This window comes from Lynx canadensis, chromosome B1, assembly GCF_007474595.2.
Source record: "Lynx canadensis isolate LIC74 chromosome B1, mLynCan4.pri.v2, whole genome shotgun sequence".
Taxonomy (NCBI): Eukaryota; Metazoa; Chordata; class Mammalia; order Carnivora; family Felidae; genus Lynx; species Lynx canadensis.
The window spans coordinates 160,183,721-160,206,181 of NC_044306.2; the positions used below are offsets into that span (position 1 = coordinate 160,183,721).

The 22,461-nt window shown below is 43.5% G+C and overlaps 1 protein-coding gene across 1 annotated transcript in view; it reads left to right on the forward strand.

Annotated features, from left to right (window-relative positions):
* IGFBP7 (insulin like growth factor binding protein 7) overlaps nucleotides 1-22,461 on the forward strand; it is a 73,534-nt gene that overhangs the window by 41,161 nt on the left and 9,912 nt on the right. The window contains exon 2 of the mRNA XM_030313803.1: nucleotides 21,117-21,226. Coding sequence (XP_030169663.1) covers nucleotides 21,117-21,226 — 110 coding nt within the window. The remainder of the gene's footprint in view (nucleotides 1-21,116; nucleotides 21,227-22,461) is intronic.

Genomic DNA, 22,461 nt, shown 5'->3' on the forward strand with positions numbered 1-22,461 from the left:
TAAAGTGTAAATACAAGACTCTTAAGGCGGGGGGGGGGGGGGAAGTCCCTTATATCTTCTATGGGCTGTTTAAGGTTACAAATGCTCACAGTTAAGGCTTATGTTTTAGAGATCCTGGGGTGATAGAAGTTCTGATTCTTTATTATGTAGTGATGAAGTAAGACAAAAGATTCTAAGATAGCAGGCACAAATAACATGTTAAAAATAGTCCTTGGGGATACAGGAGTACTGATGCATAGGGGCACTTGTGCCCCAATGTTTATAGCAGCACTCTCAACAATAGCCAAATTATGGAAAGAGCCTAAATGTCCATCAACTGATGAATGGATAAAGAAATTGTGGTTTATATACACAATGGAGTACTACATGGCAATGAGAAAGAATGAAATATGGCCCATGTAGCAACATGGATGGAGAGTGTGATGCTAAGTGAAATAAGCCATACAGAGAAAGACAGATACCATATGGTTTCACTCTTATGTGGATCCTGAGAAACTTAACAGAAACCCATGGGGGAGGGGAAGGAAAAAAAAAAAAAAGAGGTTAGAGTGGAAGGGAGCCAAAGCATAAGAGACCTTAAAAACTGAGAACAAACTGAGGGTTGATGGGGGGTGGGAGGGAGGGGAGGGTGGGTGATGGGTATTGAGGAGGGCACCTTTTGGGATGAGCACTGGGTGTTGTATGGAAACCAATTTGACAATAAACTTCATATATTGAAAAAAAAATAGTCCTTGGAGGGGCACTTGGGTGGCTCAGTCGGTTCAGTGTCCAACTCTTGGTTTTGGCACAGGTCATGATCTCACAGTTCATGAGTTTGAGCCCCACATCAGGCTCTGCATTGACCATGCATAGGCTGCTTGGGATTCTCCCTTTCTCCCTCTGCCCCTCCTGCTCGCTATAGATAGATAGATAGATAGATAGATAGATAGATAGATAGATAGATAGATAGATAAATTTATCTACCTCAAGCCCCATCCACATCAGGCTTTGTGCTAATGGTATGGAGTCTATTTGGGATTCTGTCTCTCCTCTCTTCCCCTTCCCCACTTGTGCGCCCTCTCCCTTCCACCCTCCCTCCTTTTCTCTCAAAAAAAAAAAAAAAAAAAAAGAATAGTCCTTGGAAATAGATATCATAATCGCTGTGGTCATATCTTTGGGATTGAGCAGTGGTGGCCCCAAATCAATAAATGTCCATCCATGAGAACTCTGTAGGTGGGATTTTTTTCCCCTAGCCCATGGTGAGAGGACTTTATGACAAAAACAAAACAAACACATTCTCCAAAAAGGATTATGATTAATTAAGGAACAACTCTAGTTGATGATAAAGTTCAAAGATATTGTATTAGTTTCTAATTGCTACATAATAAATCGGTCCAAAACTTAGCAGCCTAAAACAACAATGAATATTTATTATCTCGCACATTTTCTGTGGGTCACAGATTTGGGACTGGCTTTATCCAGGTAGTTCTGGCTTGGGATCTCTCATGAGGTTGTAGTCAAGAGGTCAGGTGAGCACTGCAGTCATCTGAAGATTAGGGTTGGAAGGATGTGTTTCCACATTGGCTCATTCTCATGACTGTAGTTACGAGGACTTGGTTCCTTATCACATGGACCTCTCCACTGCACCGCTTGAGCATCCTAACAACATGTCAGCTGGCTTCTCCCAAGAAAAAGCATGATGGAAGCTGCTATGCCTTTAATGACCTAGTCTTAGGAGTCACACTTTGTCACTTCTACTGCACTGTATTTACTACAAGTCCAGCCCATAGTCAAGGGGAGCAGAATTAGGCTCTGCCTAGAAAGGGAGGGAGGATTTGATACGGAGATGGGAAGACCCATGCAGTAGGAAGGATAAATAGGGCCTGGACTGGATATTCTAGTGATGCTGTAAGACAGAGAGACAGAATTGGACACAAACTCACATCTGTGGTTGACGTGGGGTCGGTGTGGGGCGGAAAGAACCAGGGGAACAACCGACTAGCCAGACTAGAGAAGTGATACAGGTAAGGGCAGTGGCTTTGACCAGGGAACAAAGGTGGATGCTCTGGGCCAGCCCAGGAGCTCGGCACTCCTGGAAGGAAGAAGTACTTAATTCCAATCAGGCTTTTGTTTGCTGTTGCTGAAACTGAACAGTGCAGTGCCTTCAGGCCCTCTGCTGCTCTAAAGATGTTTCTTCAGCTTGGCAAGGAGCTGGCTCAGAACCCAGACTCCACAGTTCTGTGAACTAAGACAAGGGCTTTGCCTCTGGACTTGGCCCTTTGTACATGTCCATCTGTTGGCATTATCAGCGCTTAAGAGTGAGCTCTTTTCTGTTTTCACTGGGAGTTAGATTCTGGGGTGGTCTCTGTGTTTTTTCCAAAGCCCCTTTCCAAAACTTAACTTTTGTTTACTTAAATAAAAGTTGCCTAAATTGCCTTCCTAACCTCCATTGACTGAGTTTATTTGTCTTGAGGGATGAATCAGAGTTTCGAACTCCTGTCTTTGGCTCCAGCTCTCTTGGCAGAGGACACAGGAAGATAGCTTTTGTTTATGTATGCACTCAGGGAGGATTTTTTTTCTTTGTTTTCCTGTCTCAGTCATAGCTTGGGGGTGAGCCAGCACCTGGGACCTTGACCATCCTCCATGCGTGAGCTGCGGCCACTTGGGGAGTTCTATCCAGTAGTACCATTTGTGATGTTCCCAAATTCCAGAGCAGCCTGCGGTTTTCCAAACTCACGGCTCAGGGGAATTGGGGGGGTTACTTTCCTGAAGCCACTTATCTTATTTTTCCATGTTCTACTCATGCAAATTAGAAGTATTCCCACAACCAAACTGTGCTGCCCATCTGCCTAAGAAATGTAGCTGTGGATACTTAATGGCTTTGCTCACCACCTTTCTGATCTCTCAGCTTCACACTGTTTAATGGTGGCCAGCTAATGGAGAACAGATCCTGGTTTTTCTCAGTGAATAATAAAGTGCAAGAAGCTATAGTTCTAGTTTTGTTGCTGCCAGCTTCCAGTAATGAGTTTAGGCAAATGTCTAACACCACCACCCCCAACCTTACCTGTAAAATGAGGATCTGGACAGGGGCGTCTGGGAGGCTCAGTCTGTTAGGCGTACGACTTCGGTTCAGGTCATGATCTCGGAGTTCGTGGGTTCGAGCCCTGTGTCGAGCTCTGTGCTGACAGCTCAGAGCCTGGAGCCAGCTTCGGATTCTGTGTCTCCCTCCCTCCCCCCCTCTCTCTCTCTCTGTGCCCCTCCTCTGCTCTTGCTCTATCTCTCAAAAATTAACGTTTAAATAAATAAGGATCTGGACAAGATGGATCTGGGCTCTTATAAGTCTACAGTCCACTGCCTATATGATAATTTAAGAGGATGAAAGTATTAATAGAAAAGGATTTATTTATTATAAGAGATGAATGTTAGTACTCCTATCCCACTAGAAAGGGAAGGGCGTGTCTCTCAACTGGAATTTTTCCTCTTCGTGTGGAATCACCAATTCTTCCATGTTTGGAAACAGATTTTTAAGTTGACCTTTTCACTTCAAACCTGATATAAATATCTTAAACATCCTTGGATAACTGGGGCTTATGCTTTGCTGGTTTTTTTTTTTTTTTTAATCCGTCTTTTCCAATGGAACAATATTGGTCAACCTGGAATTGCACTTTTGCACTTTGAAGTATTTATCCCATTTCCACTCTAGTTTCTCATCAAAAGTCTAACCAGTGACCCCTGATTGTTAAATCTTGTAAATTGACTAATAAGGCAGCATTTTGCTATGGAGTCAGCCTTTATCTTCTGACTTCTGGGTTTTATCTAAGCTTTTAAATGAGGTTGCTACTTTTTTATAGATTTTTAACATATGATCTATGTTAGTGTAAGGGTAAAAATACAGAATCAGCAATTTGGGCCATTTGATTGCTCTGTTAGGTAGCTCAGTCAGGAACAAAAGAAAGGCATACCTAAACATTGACCTGTTTGTACCTATGAACAGTTAAGGACCAACTTTTAAGTAGTCCACGCTTAACAAAATCTCTGCATTTTAACCTTTCTCAAATGCTAAAGCATGCCCTGTACAAACTCTGGAATAGGAGTAGTTATACCTGACTAGCCACCCCCCCCCAAATATTTTTAATATTCAATAGCACAAAGAAAGCCATTTTCCCTAAACTCATGCTATTTAAACCTTCACATGAAAATACTACACCTGGTGTGTAATTTGGCAGAGGCATTGTTTCACTCAACTACTCAGCAGTGTATTGATCATCTACTCAGTGCTAGACAGTGAGATACAGAAAAGAAATAGAGTAAATTGACAGGTCCTTACCAGCACTGAGCCCACAATCTGATGGGCTATGCAGACATAATTAAAATGCCTTATGAAAATGATAGGATAAGGGTAAATATAGAGAGCCATGTAAGAACCAGAAAGGAGGCCTCATTCTAAATCAGGGGGTGAGGGGTGAAGAGGAGTTGAGGGAGATGAGAAAGGAAGGGTCAAGGAAAATTTGTTAAATAGAAAGATAGCTGAGTGGTGCCTGGGTGGGAGTCAGTTAAGCATCTGACTCTCGATTTTTGACTCAGGCCATGATCTCATGGTTCATGGGATCAAGCTCCGTGCTGTCAGCACAGAGCCTGCTTGGGATTCATTCTCTCTCTCTCTCTTTCTCTTTCTTAAACATAAAAAAATTATTTTAAAAAAATCTGAGACCCAAAGGATATCTAGGAGTTAACCAAGCAAACGTAGGGAAGAGTGGGAAATGAGGGGCTGGGGGAGGGAAGATTGTTCCAGAAAAAGGAATGACGTGCAAAGATTAGCAGAGAGCAGGACATTTGAGGAACACAAGAAGTTCTTTATGGCTGGAGCTCAGAGTTCCAGAGGGATATGGCAAGAAATGAGGCTGGGAAGATACTCAGGGCCAGATCTGATTTATTCTGGATTTTATAGTTTAGTAAATGTATTCATTTAGGGCCCTTATCCCCCTTCTGGCAGTTAAAAAGTTTTTCTCAAGATGAAGATGTAAATCTAAAACATATCCCAGAGAGACAACATTTTCACTAAGACAGGGATTGCTTATCTCTGCTCAGGAATGTTTACTAAGTGTTAACATTGACTTTTAAAGTTGTCATAGGATTTCTGCATATATAAGGTACTTTCTAAGAATATGGCATCTTCTTAATGATTTGTAAGACAAAACATGAAGTATATTTTCTAATACTGATTGTCACATTAAACATTTATTGAAACCATTAAAATACAGTCAAAATGGCTAGAGTTTCCAGACTCTCTTACTCCAAGATATGGGTAGGACTCCAATCATATAGTCACGGTAGGGTTAATATCTGCCCAGCATTCAGCATAAGGAGGATAATTGTCACCTATCTGGGGTTGTAAGTCCACTACCCAGAACCAGTCAGATAACACCTCTGAAGCATTTCAGGCCAGAGTGTGAATGGTGAGCCATTGCCTCTCTTTAGGATTCTAGCAATTGTGTGACCTTTTCTCCAAAATATATTAATGTTTGTATTCTGTTGTTTGCCTTTTCGTCATGATAACTTGTAGACATAACTAATCTCCTTGGTTGACATTGAAAACCTCTGCAATCTAGTCTGGCCTTTACCTCTCAAGGTTTCTTTTCCTTCTCTCCAAACATTTGACACCCCCCACGCACACACAACAAAAGAAAGCAAAATGGAACATGTCGGTCATGGTGGATTATGGAAAGAGCGTAGGGAAACCACTGGGTTTGGACTCAGAAAAACTGGATTCACATCCTGGCCACACTACTCTCAATCTGGGCAACTTTGCACAAGCCACTTAACTTTACTGAATCTCAACTTTTGTATCTGTGAAATGACTCACTTAGCTCACAAGATTGTTGGGAAAATCAAAATGAAGTTAATAGATAGAAAAGCACTTTGTGTGGTATAAAGCCCGATACCATTATCAATTATTATTTTTCCTCCGAGTGACGTTTCATTTCTTTGAGCATGCTAATCCCTTTGCCTGCCATCTCCTCACCCACCCCACCCACCACCTTTAACTTTTGAAAGCCCCTTGCCTCTTCCATGAATTCAGTTCTGACCTATTCAGTTACAATACCTTTTATATTTACATCTAGATCATAGGACCAGTTACACCAGTCCTATGCTATAAATTACAATACAAGCATATTGTAATTGCTTATCTACTTGCCTACTTGTCTACACTTTCTGTATTGTAAACCCCTATCAGGCAGGAGTTCAACCCAACCCATCTTTCTATCCCTCACGTCACCAGCACAAAATTTAGTGCATGGAGGGCCTGAATTAATTAATCCACTCCATGTTTTTACCTGCTTAGTGCCATGCAGTGCTGAAATTTGATTTAGTTAATATCATTGTGGATTGTTCTCACCTTTCATGCCATTTTCCATAGGGATTTTCCCTTATTGAATAAATTCAACTAAGCAATAGAAGTTAGTGTTCTAATTACAGGGATGGATATTGAAGTTGATGATTAGATGACATTTTTCTTTTGATATTACCTAATTATTAGAAATTAAACCTCTTGCCAGCCTAATCTTAACGTCTGATGATCAGTGTATTCCAGAAAGATCTGTTCTTTTAAACATCTTCCGAGTGTGTTAGATGACATTGGGAAAGCTATGTAGTACTGACACTACAAAATATTTGTGGACTTGTTATTATTTGTGTGTAGGTTAAAATGCTGCTTGCTCATTAAAAAAAAAAAGAAAAAGAAAAAAATTGGAACTGAGTGGATTTAATCTCTCTCCAATCCAGGGATCATGGCCCTCAGTTTTCACAGGCCAAGCTCACATGGGTGGATATGTGGGTGGAAATATCGAGACAAGTTGCATGTTCAGCCAACATCATACTTGTCCTAGGGGTCTTGTTCTTATTTATTTGAGTCTACTTTGAGTTTTCTTCTCTTCAAGCATCGGTTTCACTGACTGACAGGCTCAAAAACCATAATCTTTTCCCATGGACTCGATGAGCCTGGATTACTTTTCTGTCCCCTCCCTGTTGTTCCCAAGCAGAACAAGCATGAACCCCCTTGTGAACAGGCATCATCTTTGAAGACTCCAGCTTCCTGAAGAGGTCACACATTTTGCTGGAGACATTTCCCAAGAATGGATCCAAAAGGCAAGGACTGAGGGGGCATAAACTACAACTTTTACGTCAATTTCAGGAAGATCGAGGACATTTTCTTCCCCAAGTTTATAAAGAATGAGTTTTCCTACTTTTATGTATGGTTGCTCTGAAGAGGTGCCAGATCTGCGATCCCAGCTGCTCAGTGAGGAAATTATTTTCCTTCAATTAAACAAAAGAGTAAGATCTCCGTGGCTGGAGCTGATGGTGGCTCTAGAAGGAACACCTGGGGAGGAAAAGGATGGTTCTGGGGGTGAGGCTTTCCCCCCAGTGCTCATCTCCCCTTAGGATACTTTGCATGTGGTTGTTCCCAGTCTCCTCACTTTAAAAACTCACCCTACTATTGAAACCATGAAAACTCCCCTTGTTTTTTCCTGCGTCATAAAAAGAATGAACTTAGGGAAAATAAAACATGAAAAACAAAACAAAACACGGCACCACTAATTACAGAAAAATAATCCCTACCTAAAAGTGCTAAAGTAAAGATGTCTGATCCTATGACAACTGGTAAGAGCAGCAAAGAGCATTCTCATGTCCCATGAATCCCTTCTTCTGGAGCAATTATTCCTCTGTGCACTGGCATAGCTTTGCTTTACCTGCTTCCTGTATGTCTTAGCTCATAGCCACCCAGATGGGCTCCAGATTGTCCTCCACCCAATAAGCGCAAGCATGATTTGCTTCACTAATGAAAAATACAATATCCTTATTCAAAGTTCTCCAGCTCCTACCAGATAGGTCCTCCTACCACGAGATAAGCAAGATACACCCATTTCTCTGATTTTCAGAGTAGTGTTGTTTTGGCACTTCTGAGCCTCATTGAACAATCTAGCTCATCCAGATAGTCCACTGCAATCCACATCTAGCACCTTCTATGATGTGAATTTCCTGTCCACACTCAGAATGTCTTGTCCTTGTGCTGGAACACCCAGTCTATTCACAGTGATTTATAAAGCAAGTACACAGTGGCACACCTAACAAGTACCCAGGACACATCAGAATTAGCCCACAGGGTAGGAGGGGTGTTTCTGTTCTAGTTTAAGCCTTAGGGACAGCACTAGAAAATGTAGAACTTAGGAAAAGAAAGGCTAAATCCTATGAGGAAGCTGGGAGGAAATCTGAGAACACTCAGCAAAGCAGATATAAACAAAGGCTGAGGCTTGGGATAAATAGCTGAGAGCTTTCAAGTCTCTGGACATCACAGAGGAGTACAGAAAATAACCAGAGGGCACAGTGAAAGGGAATAACACTGAGAAAGAACAGGGGGAGCTCTTTTCGTGGGCGGCTGATTAACGTCTGGGGTTGTCGGCCAAGGAGGCAACTGTAACCATGAGTTCTAAGTGAGAAGGAGGCTGGGGCCCGAAGGGCAAAAACCTCACCAAGTAAAAATGCCAGACGCAGGCCCAGCACGCCCTGTGCTCTGTTCCTCGGCAGCCTGAAGGGGCCATTTTCTCACAGGTCCCTGTACCCTGCTCCTGGCCCCTGCAAACCAAGGTGAATGTGTCTTAACAGAGGCAGTCTGCCCCGAAATGAGCAAAGGGAAAAGGCCCTGATTTACTGGGATTTTTTAAGTAGGATGCACAGACTTGGGGCACAGAGTCCTCCGGCCTGCGCATTGCCGGGGAAAGGTAGGAATTAGGAGGCAGCAGAGGTGCAGGGCAGGGCTGAGGACCAACTGCTTTATTTTAGGAAAATGATAGAGAACTGCTAAGACTCAGGACAACTCACAGCTTAAAGCTTCAGACACTGCGCATCACCCCACCCCCACCCATATGGCTGGAGCAATAGTAATAGCAACAATACAGTGTCACTACTATCCGGTTTCTGTGCCCTTCACCAGAGCCAGCTCCCCAGAGATTTCCCTCTTCTCCTTGAACACTTGCAACTCCCTGGGGTCCTTGGCCTCTCCTTGAAGAGGCTTGGAAGCATTTCGTCCTCAAATCTGTCCTCCCCGCCTCCTCTCCTACTTCCCGCCTTCCTGTCTCCCTTATCATCTGAGTGTCTCACGCTCTGAAGCTGTGTTGTAATGGAGTGGTTCTGCCGAGAGTTTTTTTTTAAATACCAGTGCCAGACCCCACGCCCAGACCAACGAGCAACTGTGGGAGTGAGGCCCAGGCGTGGGCATGAACTGTTCCCAGGGGCATGCAGTGTGCAGCCAGGGTTGGCAACCACCGGGTAAGATGCTGCAAGATGGAATCCTTCTTAGAAGCCGGTTCCCGGGCAGCTGGAGCTCACCCCATTGGCTCTGTGTGTCTGGCTGCTGCTTATTTGTGTAGACGCCCCTCTGTGAGATCTTTTCCAACCTGTGTCACCTCTGGAGACTGACCAAGTCTACACTTTCTGATAACCCCTAGTCTGAAAGACTGACCCTGTGCTGGCCTGACCATTCCCACAGGCTGCTTCTGGAGTTTTCAGCCTGGCCTGAGGGATTTGCTGGGGTTTCTACAGTGTAAACCTCTGAGGGCTTCTCTAATGTCTGGGTTCAAGAGCATCTGTGTCTTTGGGACAGACCAGACTGTAGCCCTTGTTAACAAACAGGGTCTGTTGACAGAGACGAAGCTTTGAGGGTGGGTGACCTCCAGGCTCTGAAAGATTTTCCCTTACAACTTGGTTCAGGAAACATTTCCTGATGCCTGACCATGCCAGGCACTGAGTACATATGAAGAGAAAGGGGAGTGGGCAGGGACTCAAAGATGAAACATCTTGGGGGAACTGTCTAGGTTTCTAGGAATCCCAGAATCAGGTGGCAAGAAGTGCCCTTCTGTGGAAACTTCCCCACCCAATTCTGTGCTTATGGAATAGGAACAAGTAACCAAAATTTTTCTATGTTGGATTTAAGATGAGTCATAGTCCAGACAGGACAGGCCCATGAAATGTAGAAAAAAAAAAAAAAAAAAAGTATTTCCAAGGGTATGTTAAGATACACCCACATGACTAGGGAGTTTCCCTTCATAATGGCATCCCATATAAAGTCAGTTCTTCCATATACTCAAACCAAATAAAAATCTAGCCTGCTAATTTAATTTGTATGGACATCAGTCATTCTGGTAGTGTGATGGGAGTTTAGGTATTTCAACTTCCACGCGAGCCCTGCTGAATAAATGAACTCCTCCCTTGGCATTGTTGCTGACACAGACCCAGGTGAGCTCATCTACCACGTGGCTGCCACAGGGATCACTCCACCTTACACATCTGAACCTTTCATGGATTTACTTTGCCTAACGCAGGGTTCATTCAAAGGTGACCCCAGACCACGTGTGCCAGAATCACCTGTGGGTGGCAGTCACTCCTTGGGGTCCGACTCTTGGTCTGTACCCCACTTCTCGTGCTAGACCCAAGTTAGGGGAAAAGAACAAGAAAATATTGTCAAAATAAGAGATTGGTTTGTAAGCAACAGATTGTAAGAAGAAGCTTTCTGCTTATGTTCCATGGTCAGACTTACGGTAAAAATTTTGAGATGCCGCAAGATTCACAGTCATAAGATGAGATGTGAATACTATGATATCTACTATAGTTTTTAAAAAAAGCAGACGAGGGTGGGTCAGTCGGTCAAGCATCTGACTTTTGGCTTCAGCTCAGGTCATGATCTCATGGTTTGTGGGTTTGAGCCCTGAGTCGGGCTCTGTGCTGACAGCTCAGAGCCTGCTCCGGATTCTCTGTCTCTGCCCCTCCCTCACTTGTGCCCATACTCTCTCTCTCTCTCAAAATAAATAAACTTAAAAAACTTATTTTTAATAGAAAAAATAGACTAATACACTCTAGGAAGATTCTCAGCGTCAAATATTGGAGTCAAAATGGGGTGTGTCATTAAAGCCCAGAGGTAACTAGGAGTCAGGAAATGTAACTCACAGGACTGGAGTACACCATCACCAGGGTTCTGTCATTGGACAGTCTGCTTTCGGACGACTGCCCCTACAAATGAATGGCTCACGGCTGGCTAAGCAGCACCTTAGCTGTCTCCTGCTCTGCCTTGGTCAGGGTGGGGATGGTCAGGTGGTCAGTGAGCTGAGGTCCCTCAGAGAAGCTGCCCCTGGGCCGGAGAGCCAAAGCTGCCTTCCTTCTATACGAGAGGCCCCCCGCTAACCTTCCCAGGGCTAAAATGTAAGCTAGACAATATTTGCCTTGGCACCACTGGTCCCCGCAGTCTGTATCTGTTCCTCTCTTTCCTATAGGGTTCAGACCTCAGTGCCCAGATGGTACCTCACATTCAGCAAATTTAAACACAAATCCATTTTTTGCACCTTCTCCAATCCAGTGCCTTCCTCAGGCATCCTGCTCCTGCTCATGATGTAGCAGCCTCCTCTTACCCAGCCCCACAACTTTGGACTCAGCGCCCACTTCCCACATCCAGGCGGTTACTGGATGGCATTTGTTTTCCTGAATACTCTCTCCAGTCTGCCACTGTCCTATCTGTTCTCATTGCTACAGCCTTGACTTAGCCCCCTACTCCTGCTGCAAAGGCCTTCAGAATCATGTCCTGAAATGCTACCTGCATCATGCCTGCCCAGCATTCAGGAGGCACATTCGGCCATAAAGCCCCACCTCCTGCACCTTCCACTGTGCCCCACCCCTGATCTCCAATCCTCTCCTTTTATGCAACGCTCTCAGGGAGCCAGACTGGTGTGCTCGCTGTTCTGCCACAGACAACTGTTTTCCTGCCTCCACACCTCTGCTCAGGCAAGTCCCTAAAGGTGAACACTTCCTTGTCAGAAGGCCTATTTCTGAACTTCAGGGCCTACTCAGACGCCATCTCCTTTCCCTAACCACCCCAAGTCCAAGTAGTGTGTTGTCTCCATTCTCTGAATAAACAATTTTTATCAACTCCAGTCATAAGGAATTTACTTTGAAACAAAAGCAAGAGTTAGTACTGTTTACCCCATGCCCCAGGTACCATGCTGATTACTGTATCTTGATTGCTCTCTCTGATACTCTCATGATTTCTATATTGTTACCCCATTTCACAGATGAACAAACTGAGAGAAGTTAAGTAACTTGTGCAGTGTCACATTACTCAGAAGTGGTAGAATTGCTCATCCAGGGTCTGTGCTCCAAACTCACTGTATAGTCTGTTACCTCTCCAGCATTTTGTTCTTAGTCTAAACTGTTAACCTTCCCCCATTGTATCCCAATAGATCATGTTTGGAGGAAAGGAAGCAATTCTTCTACACTTTTGCCCCCGGCAGTGTTTGACAGGGCCCCATCAGCATAAACTATTGGGTCTTCATTCAGACTAAAGAGTAAATGACTAACAGTAGCTACCATAACCAGATGACTTTGCCTTAAACTAAAACCCTGAAATTAAACCTGTTTCATGCTGTTTGCAATTTAGTCCTTTTTCCTCCTGCCCTTGCTGTCCTCCTCTGATGCCTTTGAGATTGTGTGCTAGATTCCCATATCAAGCTTCAGCTGCTACATCATGCCACCTCTGGAAGTTCCCAAAATGACTTGCCTTGGCAGATGACTCTGCTCTTTAATTAGCCATAAAGCTACTGCTTCCCCTTATTTAATATCAGGAAGTTTTCACGTGTTTCATCCCCTTCCCCCTCTTGGCCATAGGGCCTTCCTACTATTCTTTTCCCAGTTTGTACTTTTGTTTGGTGCTTTTCCCTTTGAGTGTTATCATAATCCCATCTGGGGAATTTTGCCAAGGTGTCTGAACTCTATCTCCATATGTGGTATCACAGTTCTTTCTTAAACCCTCCTTTTTTGGTATAAGTGCACATACTGTGTATGAACTATTCCAAGACTCAGCATCCTTAAGAGTCCAGATGAGTGTGGTTTGCAAATCTACCATAACTTAGAGAAGTCTTTATACTCAGCTGTCTTAGCCATGTTGGTAAGTACTCAGTGAGAGCTATAATGTTAATCATATAGCCCAACATGATACAGAGACCCTGTTTTTCATATGAGGATGATTGCAGATCCTTTCCCTCACAGCAGACCTACTCTCCTTGTTTGGATTTGTGTGACTAATATACACAAATTAATTTGCATCCCCTGATCATATACAAACAGGTTAATGAGTGGGCAGTAGCCAAGAAACATGGCTTAGGGCAAGAGAAAGTCAAGTAGAGGATTAAAGAAAATCTTGATAAATAATCTGCTAGCTGGTAAATAATAGGTGGTTCTGGCATCAGTTTGGTTAGGTTGTGTTGGCAGTGTGTACACTGGTATGTTTTCAAGACCATGGCCATCTACTCAATTCCATATGACTGATCACATTATGTTCTGAATTTACTGCTGCCCTTTACCCACTGCATATAATCCGAGCTGTCCCTCCTTCCAGTGAACACAAAGAACACCTGATTCTGGAGTTTCTGGCTCAGTTCTGACTCCATCAGGGCACTGGCATCTTCAATTAGCCCTGCTGGGGAAAGCATTAGAGAACAATGATGCACCAAGCTGTGAGGCACTGTGAACCCAACAAGATTTCAGAGAAAAAATAAGTGGGAACTATACCCATACAAAAATGCCAAAGGGGGGGGTCACACTTTAGCCTTGGAGCTTCAAATAAAGGATAGGGAGGGCATCCCAAGTAGGCTAGCGCATCATCACAAGTATAATTTCTGGAAGTGGTAATGAGCATGTAATGGTGGATGAACATGATTGCTAAGAGCAGAGATTGAGTTTGGGTAGAAGTAAGAAAGAACATATTTGTAGGGTGAAAACAAAAGAGATGAGGGAAATGAAGAAAGCAATGAAGCAAAAAACAAAAAAAAAAAATGTGTGGTTGAATGTGATATCAACAAAAGAAGACAGAAACTGACTTTGGGGGGAATTTAACTTTTGACTGTTTTCCAGACTCAGTGGAATATATTCAGCTTCAACACATGACTTCTCCTAACATCTTCTATGTAGCTCTTTCAGATTAAAAAATTGGCTAACTAAGTAATATCTGATACCTTTATAAGCTCTATTTTATTCATCACTGGGAGAATGAACCTTGTTATGAGTCACATACATTGCATTAAGGTAGGGGAGGAGAACACTGAACTGGTTCACAGGGCATGAGAGCTCCAGAGCCAAGTGTTCTCTCCCCAAGATTGCTTTGTTTTGTGTGTGTGTGTCTTTTTAATAGGAACATGGTAAGGACATCTCAGGTCGTGTTGGAGGAGTGTTTTGTGCTCTGTAAGAGACTAGGAAATTGTTCACAGACTTCTTTTACTTCTTTTACATTATCCTCATGCTTTTTATAGGATAAGAAATTTTAACTCTCTTCTCTCTACTGCATCTTCATGTAAAATCAGCTCAAATGCGTTGTTGATCAAATTAAAAATTCTGTTTCAGGATCTTCTCCTTAGGACATTTGTGTGTTTGGTAAGAACTGCCATTCTTAGCCTCTTCTGACTCAAATGAAATATTCCAAATTTAAATTCATCCATCCACCATTCTTCCTTTTTTGTATTTTTCATGATTTCTCAGAACTCAGCTCTTTCTAGGTTATAATTGAGTATTTCTAAAATAATCTGATAATTTGTGGATAATTTGTCTAGAAATTAAAAGAAGCTGAGGAGGGGCGCCTGGGTGGCGCAGTCGGTTAAGCGTCCGACTTCAGCCAGGTCACGATCTCGCGGTCCGTGAGTTCGAGCCCCGCGTCGGGCTCTGGGCTGATGGCTCAGAGCCTGGAGCCTGCTTCCGATTCTGTGTCTCCCTCTCTCTCTGCCCCTCCCCCGTTCATGCTCTGTCTCTCTCTGTCCCAAAAATAAATAAACGTTGAAAAAAAAAAAAATTTAAAAAAAAAAAAAAAAGAAGCTGAGGAGGAGGATGTAAATCTAGGTGGAAATTGTGTGGGAGACTTCTGACTCCTTCTAGGTACTTTTAAGGTGATACTGATTCATTAAATTGAATTTTAGTTCTTTTCCAAACTCAGTACTTTCTTCTTCCTGGTTATAATTTCATTTAGGATCTGTCTTTCTTCATTTTCTCTCTCTTCTTCTTCTCCTCCACTTCTTCCCTCTTTCCCTTCAAGGAGTGATTAAAGAGAAGAGACCACATAAGGTTACTAGGCAAGAGTTGGGCTCTGTGCTCACAGCTCAGAGCCTGGAGCCTGCTTTGGATTCTGTGTCTCCCTTTCTCTCTGCCTCTCTCCCACTCAACACTGTATCTCCGTCTCTCTCAAAAATAAATAAACATTTTGGGGCGCCTGGGTGGCGCAGTCGGTTGAGCGTCCGACTTCAGCCAGGTCACGATCTCGCGGTCCGTGAGTTCGAGCCCCGCGTCAGGCTCTGGGCTGATGGCTCGGAGCCTGGAAACTGTTTCCGATTCTGTGTCTCCCTCTCTCTCTGCCCCTCCTCCGTTCATGCTCTGTCTCTCTCTGTCCCAAAAATAAATAAAAACGTTGAAAAAAAAAATTAAAAATAAATAAATAAATAAATAAACAAACAAACAAACAAACAAACATTTAAAAAAAGAGAGCTTGGCTGATAATCGAGATGTGAGAGGTAAGAACAGAAAATGGAGTAGCCTGGTTTGGGCCCAGTCATCTGAGACAGATATGTGTCTCTGAGGTGAGAAAGCCTTGGGGTGGACTCCTCATGCCAGCCACTGGGCAGCCCTTTGGGCGGCTTGGCTGCTGCCTGCCTGGGGTTGGCCAGGGTGGGGAAGGGGAGGAGACAGGTGGGGGCATTCAATAATTCTAGGTACAGGATGTTTGCTAGACAGATGTTTGAGCAGCCTGAAGTGCTTACTGGAACAAAGGCAAGGATAAATAAATAATTGAGCCTATCCTGGTGTTGGTCCCTATACATTTAAATATTCTGCAACTTGCTTTAAATGGAATCCAAACACTGAGCATGATTTACACAGTGACGTTGTTACCCTTGGCCCAGCCTTGAGAACTGATTTTGAGCAGAAAGCTCAAAAGCCTGAAAACAAGCTCAGAGTGAACTAAAACTTCCTTTACCCTGAAAAACAGAAATAAATTCTGGATCTTCTTTGGACTCTTGGAAAAAAGGCAGAGTGGAAAGAGAAGCTATTTGGTAGAGTCATTTCACTGAGCTTTCTCCTGAGGTAGAACAGAACCTTCAGGAATTAATTGCATGATAGACCTGCAATTCAAGAGGATTGTTGGCAGTGAAATTGCTTATTGGTAGAATATATGGAATGATGGTTCTTTAGTTCGGAGGAGGGGAGTAAAGTGTTGTTGGATCTGCCATCGTATTAGCCCAAAGTGTTTTCACCATCCCTTCACTTCTGTACAAAATCTGTCCACTTGGTGTCCCTATGGGTCACCATTAAGTCTCTTTCTTACTGTTTTTCACAATGTATCATCATCACTCATTTTTCTATAATGTTGCTGCATTCTGCCTTCATCACGAGTTTGTCCACTCTCTCTTCATACTCTGAGGGAATTTCCAGACCAGTGAGTGGCAAAGAACCAGGAGTTTAGTAAGTAGGTGACCCAGTGGGTATCAGCACCGAACAGAGTAAACAGGAAGAATCTGAAACCATGGATTCTTCCAACTCGGGAAGTCAGATTGAAGCCAGCCTGCCTCCACCTACTCCAGGAGGTTGGTTGATATCTTGAGTATTAGTCTAATTGTTCATTGATCTGACTTTGCTTTGCAAGACACTACATATCAAACTCTAAAGGCCATTCTATAGGTCAGCACTTTCCAGGTTAAATATTGTTTATTAAAGTTTTCATTGTGTTATTGAATCTGTCATTTGTTCAAGGACATATGAAATAGCCAAGGGTTTTTGTAAATGTGGTGCAGCAAACTGGTCCTAATGGCCCCTCTGCTCCTCTGCTCCATCAACTCAGCCAGATTCAGTGAGTAATACAGAATTTGTGGATTCTATACATGTAGGATATGTAGGATTCTTGAGATAGCCTGGTAGCAGAATTGATGAGATCATTTATGTTCTTCGAACCGTCCGAATATTGACTCAGCCCATTCACCTCATTCCTAATATGTATTTTAGGGTTGGGAGACAGAAAGAGGAACCCACAGCATGATTTGTCCTAATCTTGAACTGTGTAGCAATGGCTCTGATTCAAAGTATTCCTGGCTTCAGATATTTGGAAAGAATTCTTGCTCTTCCTGAAGTGGAATTCCTTATTCTTCTTGGAATAAGGAGGAGATTGGAGATGGATGGGTATAATCGATCTGCCCTCTATTCAGTATTAGAGTTTGAACACTTTTCTAAATTATACCATAGTCATTGGTGCACGGATAGACACATAGACCAAAGGAACAGAATAAAGAATCCAGAAGTAGTCCACACATATACAATGAATGAATTTATCATTACGATTCACTAAGAAAAGGATGGCCTTTTCTTTTTTTTTTTTTTTTTTTTTAACATTTATTTATTTTTGAGACAGAGAGAGACAGAGCATGAGCAGGGGAGGGGCAGAGAGAGAGGGAGACACAGAATCCGAAACAGGCTCCAGGCTCTGAGCTGTCAGCCCAGAGCCCGACGCGGGGCTCGAACTCACGGACCGCGAGATCACGACCTGAGCCGAAGTCGGACGCCCAACTGACTGAGCCACCCAGGCGCCCCAGGATGGGCTTTTCAAGAAATAATGCCAAAGCAGTTGATGTCCTTGCAGGGTGAGGGGGTGTGAACTTTGACCTCTATGTTATAACATCCACAAAAATTAATTCAGGATAGACTACAGACCTAAATGTGAAAGGTAAAACCATAAAGCTTGTAGAAGAAAATGGGAAAACAGGAGAGATCTTTGTGACTTTGGGCTGGGAAAAAATTTCTTTTTAACATGGCACATAAAGTACTAATCATAAAAGAAAATGTAATAAATTGGACTATATGAAAACTAAGAGTATCTTAGTTTTAAAATTATGCCATAGGAAGACTTCAGAGCATGTCTTCAAGGTCTGTGACAGAAAATCAGGCTGGAATTCTTCCATGGGCATTCCAGAATGTGCCCCCCTGACAAAGACGGAGGACCCTGCTACTCATTGTGACTCTAAGGAGATGGATGCAGGTTAAGATAAGTGGTTTGTTGCAAGGCTGAGGCCCTGAGACCTCACAATAAAAAACGTCTTCTGTTCCTTGTGTGGTTTTAATACATGAGAGGCAGCTTTGTTCCCAAGCCCCTCCACAATGCTGAACACTGGAGTATTCTTTTCAGAACAATCTCTTGGGATCCCCTGAGCTTTGAGGTCATCCTGACAAGTCTGTGTGTGGGAAGGAGGACAGAGCCACATGGAAGTCCTCAGAGAGGTGAGCGAAAGTAGTTCACATTCCAGCCAGATCCGGTTCTCTGGTCTCCAAGCCCCTGGAGGAAGCCTGAGATGGGGTCGGGCCCAGCCCAGCCCTTTGCGGGGTCCCGTGTTGGTTCAGTCAGAGTAGGAAGCATTGGAGACAGAGCCAGAAACATACATAAACACACACTGCCATGCTCCCCACATCCACATTTGCAACAGAAAAGCCAAGACCCCAGGCCACGATAGATGCTTCCTCTTCAGACCTAAGATTTAGAGGAGAGGAAGCACAAAATATATTTAGAGCTTTCAAAACTTTGATTGTTTTGCACATTCTTACAAAGGGGAAAAAATAAAAATACCCCAAGGGATTAGAAAAAAATCAGCATCTAATACTTGAGATGAGTGGGAAAAATCTTCTGTGCTGGAGTCATTTCCTTTCTGTTTCAAGAAATTATTAGCGTGCTGGAAATAGCCTGTTGCAAAAGGGGAGACTTCGTGTCCTTTGAATGCTGATTATGCCAGAAAATTTTCCAGGCCTAGAGGGGAAGTTGTCCCTTTCCCAGGACACTGATGCAAGATGACCCTATAGTTAGACATTTTATTTGGCTGGAGGACCCAAGGAAGTGGAGAGCTGAAATTCAGAGGGGACGATTAACTCATTCATTCAAGAACCGGCAGTGAGCATTGAGGACAGGCCGGCTTTGGTTCTTGAGAATTGTGCTGTCATACCTGGGAGGGGGCCGAGGTGGCAGGGAGGGCAGGCTCCCAGCTCTGCCTCCCTGTTCTGTGGACTGACCCTAATCTCTCTGAAGGTCCCTGTGCCCACAGCCTGGCATTCTTAATTAGCAGAAGTGAAATATTAATTAAGTACAACCCACTAAGAAGCAGGTGTGCGAGCCTCTTCTACAGCAGATGCTGGGGAGCTGCCCCCCACTCCCCAAGGAGCAGTAAGCGAGCCCAGCTCTCTCTGTTGGTTTCAAAAGTGTTGCATTTCAGAGCTGGACCAGCAGGTGGGGTTACTTGCATCAGGTCCAGGTGATGTGTAAAGGATTGGAGTCCTGAGACTTTCCTGTGGCATCTTACTTAGGTATTGCTTGGCTGATTGGAGCAGGTATCAGCACTTCTTCCATAAAGGCCCAGATTGTCAATGTTTCAGGCCATACAACCCTGGCCACAATTGCCAGACTCTAGGCATGACTGTTCCAATAAATCTTAATTTATAGACACTGACATGTGAAGCTCTTTTAATTTTCACAAATTTTTCCCCCCACCAACCATTTAAAAACACAAAGACCTCTTAGGACCTGTGCAAAATCAAGTGGCAGGCCAGGCTTGGCCCATGGGCCATAGTTTTTGCTGGCCCAAGGATGTCTTTAGGAACAAAAAGGATGTATACCATTGTTGGTGGTCCTGTGTAATTACCGGAGGGGATAGATCTGATACAGAAGCCCTAGAGATGTGTTTCAGAATTGGCGGAGGTGGGGAAGGGGAGATATCACTTAGGCTCTCTCTGTGTGGTCGGTCTCATACCTGTTGAGGCTTTTAGGCAGTGCCTTGACCGGTCCCCCCACTTGCCAATGCCCCCTTGCCCAGGAGCTAGACACTTAGAACTCTGGGAAAGAGCTATCTCCTTGGGTGTCCTGGTCACACACAAGAGACCTGTCACTGCTGCTGTTTTATCCACTGCATCCCCCAACTGAGAAGAAAGACCTTTCTACCTTCTCCCTGGATACCCAGGCCGCTTCTGTTCAGAAGTACCTTTGCAGTCTCCAGGGCACACAGCACTCTACATTTTTGTCTTAGATGAAAGTCATCCATTCCTGCCTGATCACTTTGATTTGTCAATCTTAGACCCTAAGCTTCTTAAAACAGGGACTGCCATCTTTTCTGGGTGCTCAGCACCTTTTCAAATATCTTCTTAGATTTTTTTCTTTCATTACCTAAGGAGTGGTTGGGTATTGCCCTCTCCACCAAAAAAATATAGAAATTCTGATAAACAAAAAGGAAAAACATTAAACATTTTGGAACTGAACTTCATTATTTTGGAATATCCCAGATAATGCAAAACAACTGGTAAATTTATTTTTTTTATCTTTTAGTATAAAGTGTTTATTTTTTTTAATATACAAAATCTATTGTCAAATTGGTTTCCATACAACACCCAGTGCTCATCCCAAAAGATGCCCTCTTCAATGCCCATCACCTACCCTCCCCACCCTCCCACCCCCCATCAACCCTCAGTTCTCAGTTTTTAAGAGTCTCTTATGCTTTGGCTCTCTCCCACTCTAACCTCTTTTTTTTTTTCCTTCCCCTCCCCCACGGGTTTCTGTTAAGTTTCTCAGGATCCACATAAGAGTGAAACCATATGGTATCTGTCTTTCTCTGTATGGCTTATTTCACTTAGCATCACACTCTCCAGTTCCATCCACGTTGCTACAAAGGGCCATTTTCATTCTTTCTCACTGCCACGTAGTACTCCATTGTGTATATAAACCACAATTTCTTTATCCATTCATCAACAACTGGTAAATTTAAACCATTAAACATGATTTGAGGGAGTAGAAAATTTTGTAAATAATAAATTTACAATCATTCATCCTAATGATTTTTGTTATTTAGATGTATGCATTTCCAGAGCAGAGCTTAAAATCATGCTGGTCGCAGGGGGAAACCAGTCTGATCTTTGAAATTTGTCTAGATAACGCACAGAAGGGACAGCCTCATAAACATAATCAAGGACTTACTGGCTAGCATGCTGACTGATGTTAAAGACTGTTTAAAAAGACGGGTTTCGCTTTGTGTCCTCTCTTGTAGGTCCTTCCATTGTGACACCTCCCAAGGACATCTGGAATATCACTGGCGCCCAGGTGTACTTGAGCTGTGAGGTCATCGGAATCCCAACCCCTGTCCTCATCTGGAACAAGGTCAGTGACACAGATTTCAGGAAGACATCCTCGACTGACAGTCTCCCCTCTCACTGTGCAATGATGGCAGTAATCTAAAACCTTTGGCCTCTTCTATTCCCTGCAGCTCCTCAAATGTGGTGAAGCCTTGTGGCCATCTTGCAGACACCTCGCCTGGCTCTGTTGAACAATTTTACTGACCTCAAAAATAGTCTCTGCTTTTGTGATCATTGCCTGAGAAGGGAGCCTTAGGAACTAGAAGACTATAATGCTGAACACACTAACCCACCCTCTGAGTGTGTGCATGTGTGAGTGTGAGCATGAGTGTGTGTGTTCCCATCGGAGACAGTATAGCATAGTGGGTAAGGATGTGAGTCTCTTAACCAGGTTGTTGGAGTTCTAAGCCTGGGCTTTCTTAGCCTGAGCAGTATTAACATTTTGAACCAGATGATTCTTTGTTGTGGGGGCTGCCCTGTGCATCATCCCTGACCCCCTATCTACCAAATGCCAATGGCACCCTCCCCAAAGTTGTGGGAAATGTCTCCTGGGGGAAAAATCGCCTAGAATGAGAATGAGTGCTTTAAACCTCAGTTTCCTCCTGTCTGGTGAAGACAGCATATAATTTCTGTAAAGGTTGCATAGAGTAATGCAGGTAAAATTACTTGGCTTGTTATCAGATACATAGCTAGAATTCAGTTGATGGTAGCTACTGTTCCTGGAAATATATCTCTTCAAGTGGCATTATCTTGTGTAACTGTCTTCACATTTGAAGGACAGCATATTCTCAGCAAGTCTGTAGAAGGCAAAAGAAAATACTCATTTGCCAGATCAAATAATACTTCACAGTTATACTGTACATTATTTTTCGTTATGTCCCTTTTTGTGCATTTTGCCTCGGTTAAGCCTCACGACAGCACTATGGAGTAAATATCATCAAACTTGTGCCAACAAAAAGGAAATCTAGTTTAAGTAAAAAGGTATAACCAGATACTCCTTTTTGGCTGGTTTACTTCTCCAGCAAGCTCTAAGGTGGTCTCTCTTGATTATTTTGTTTGCTGGTATCTGACCAGAGGATCAACTTCTAGAATTCCAGGCGGATTGTGGCTCCTGTGGTCAGAACTCTTTATGTTGCAAGTTGTAGAAACTCACTTCAAACTACTTTGGGCAAGAAAAAGGGAGGGTGAGGAGTGGTGATTCCAGCCTCTGGGACAGCTAGATCCAGGTACGCAAGTGGTCAGGACTCTTCGCTCTCAGTG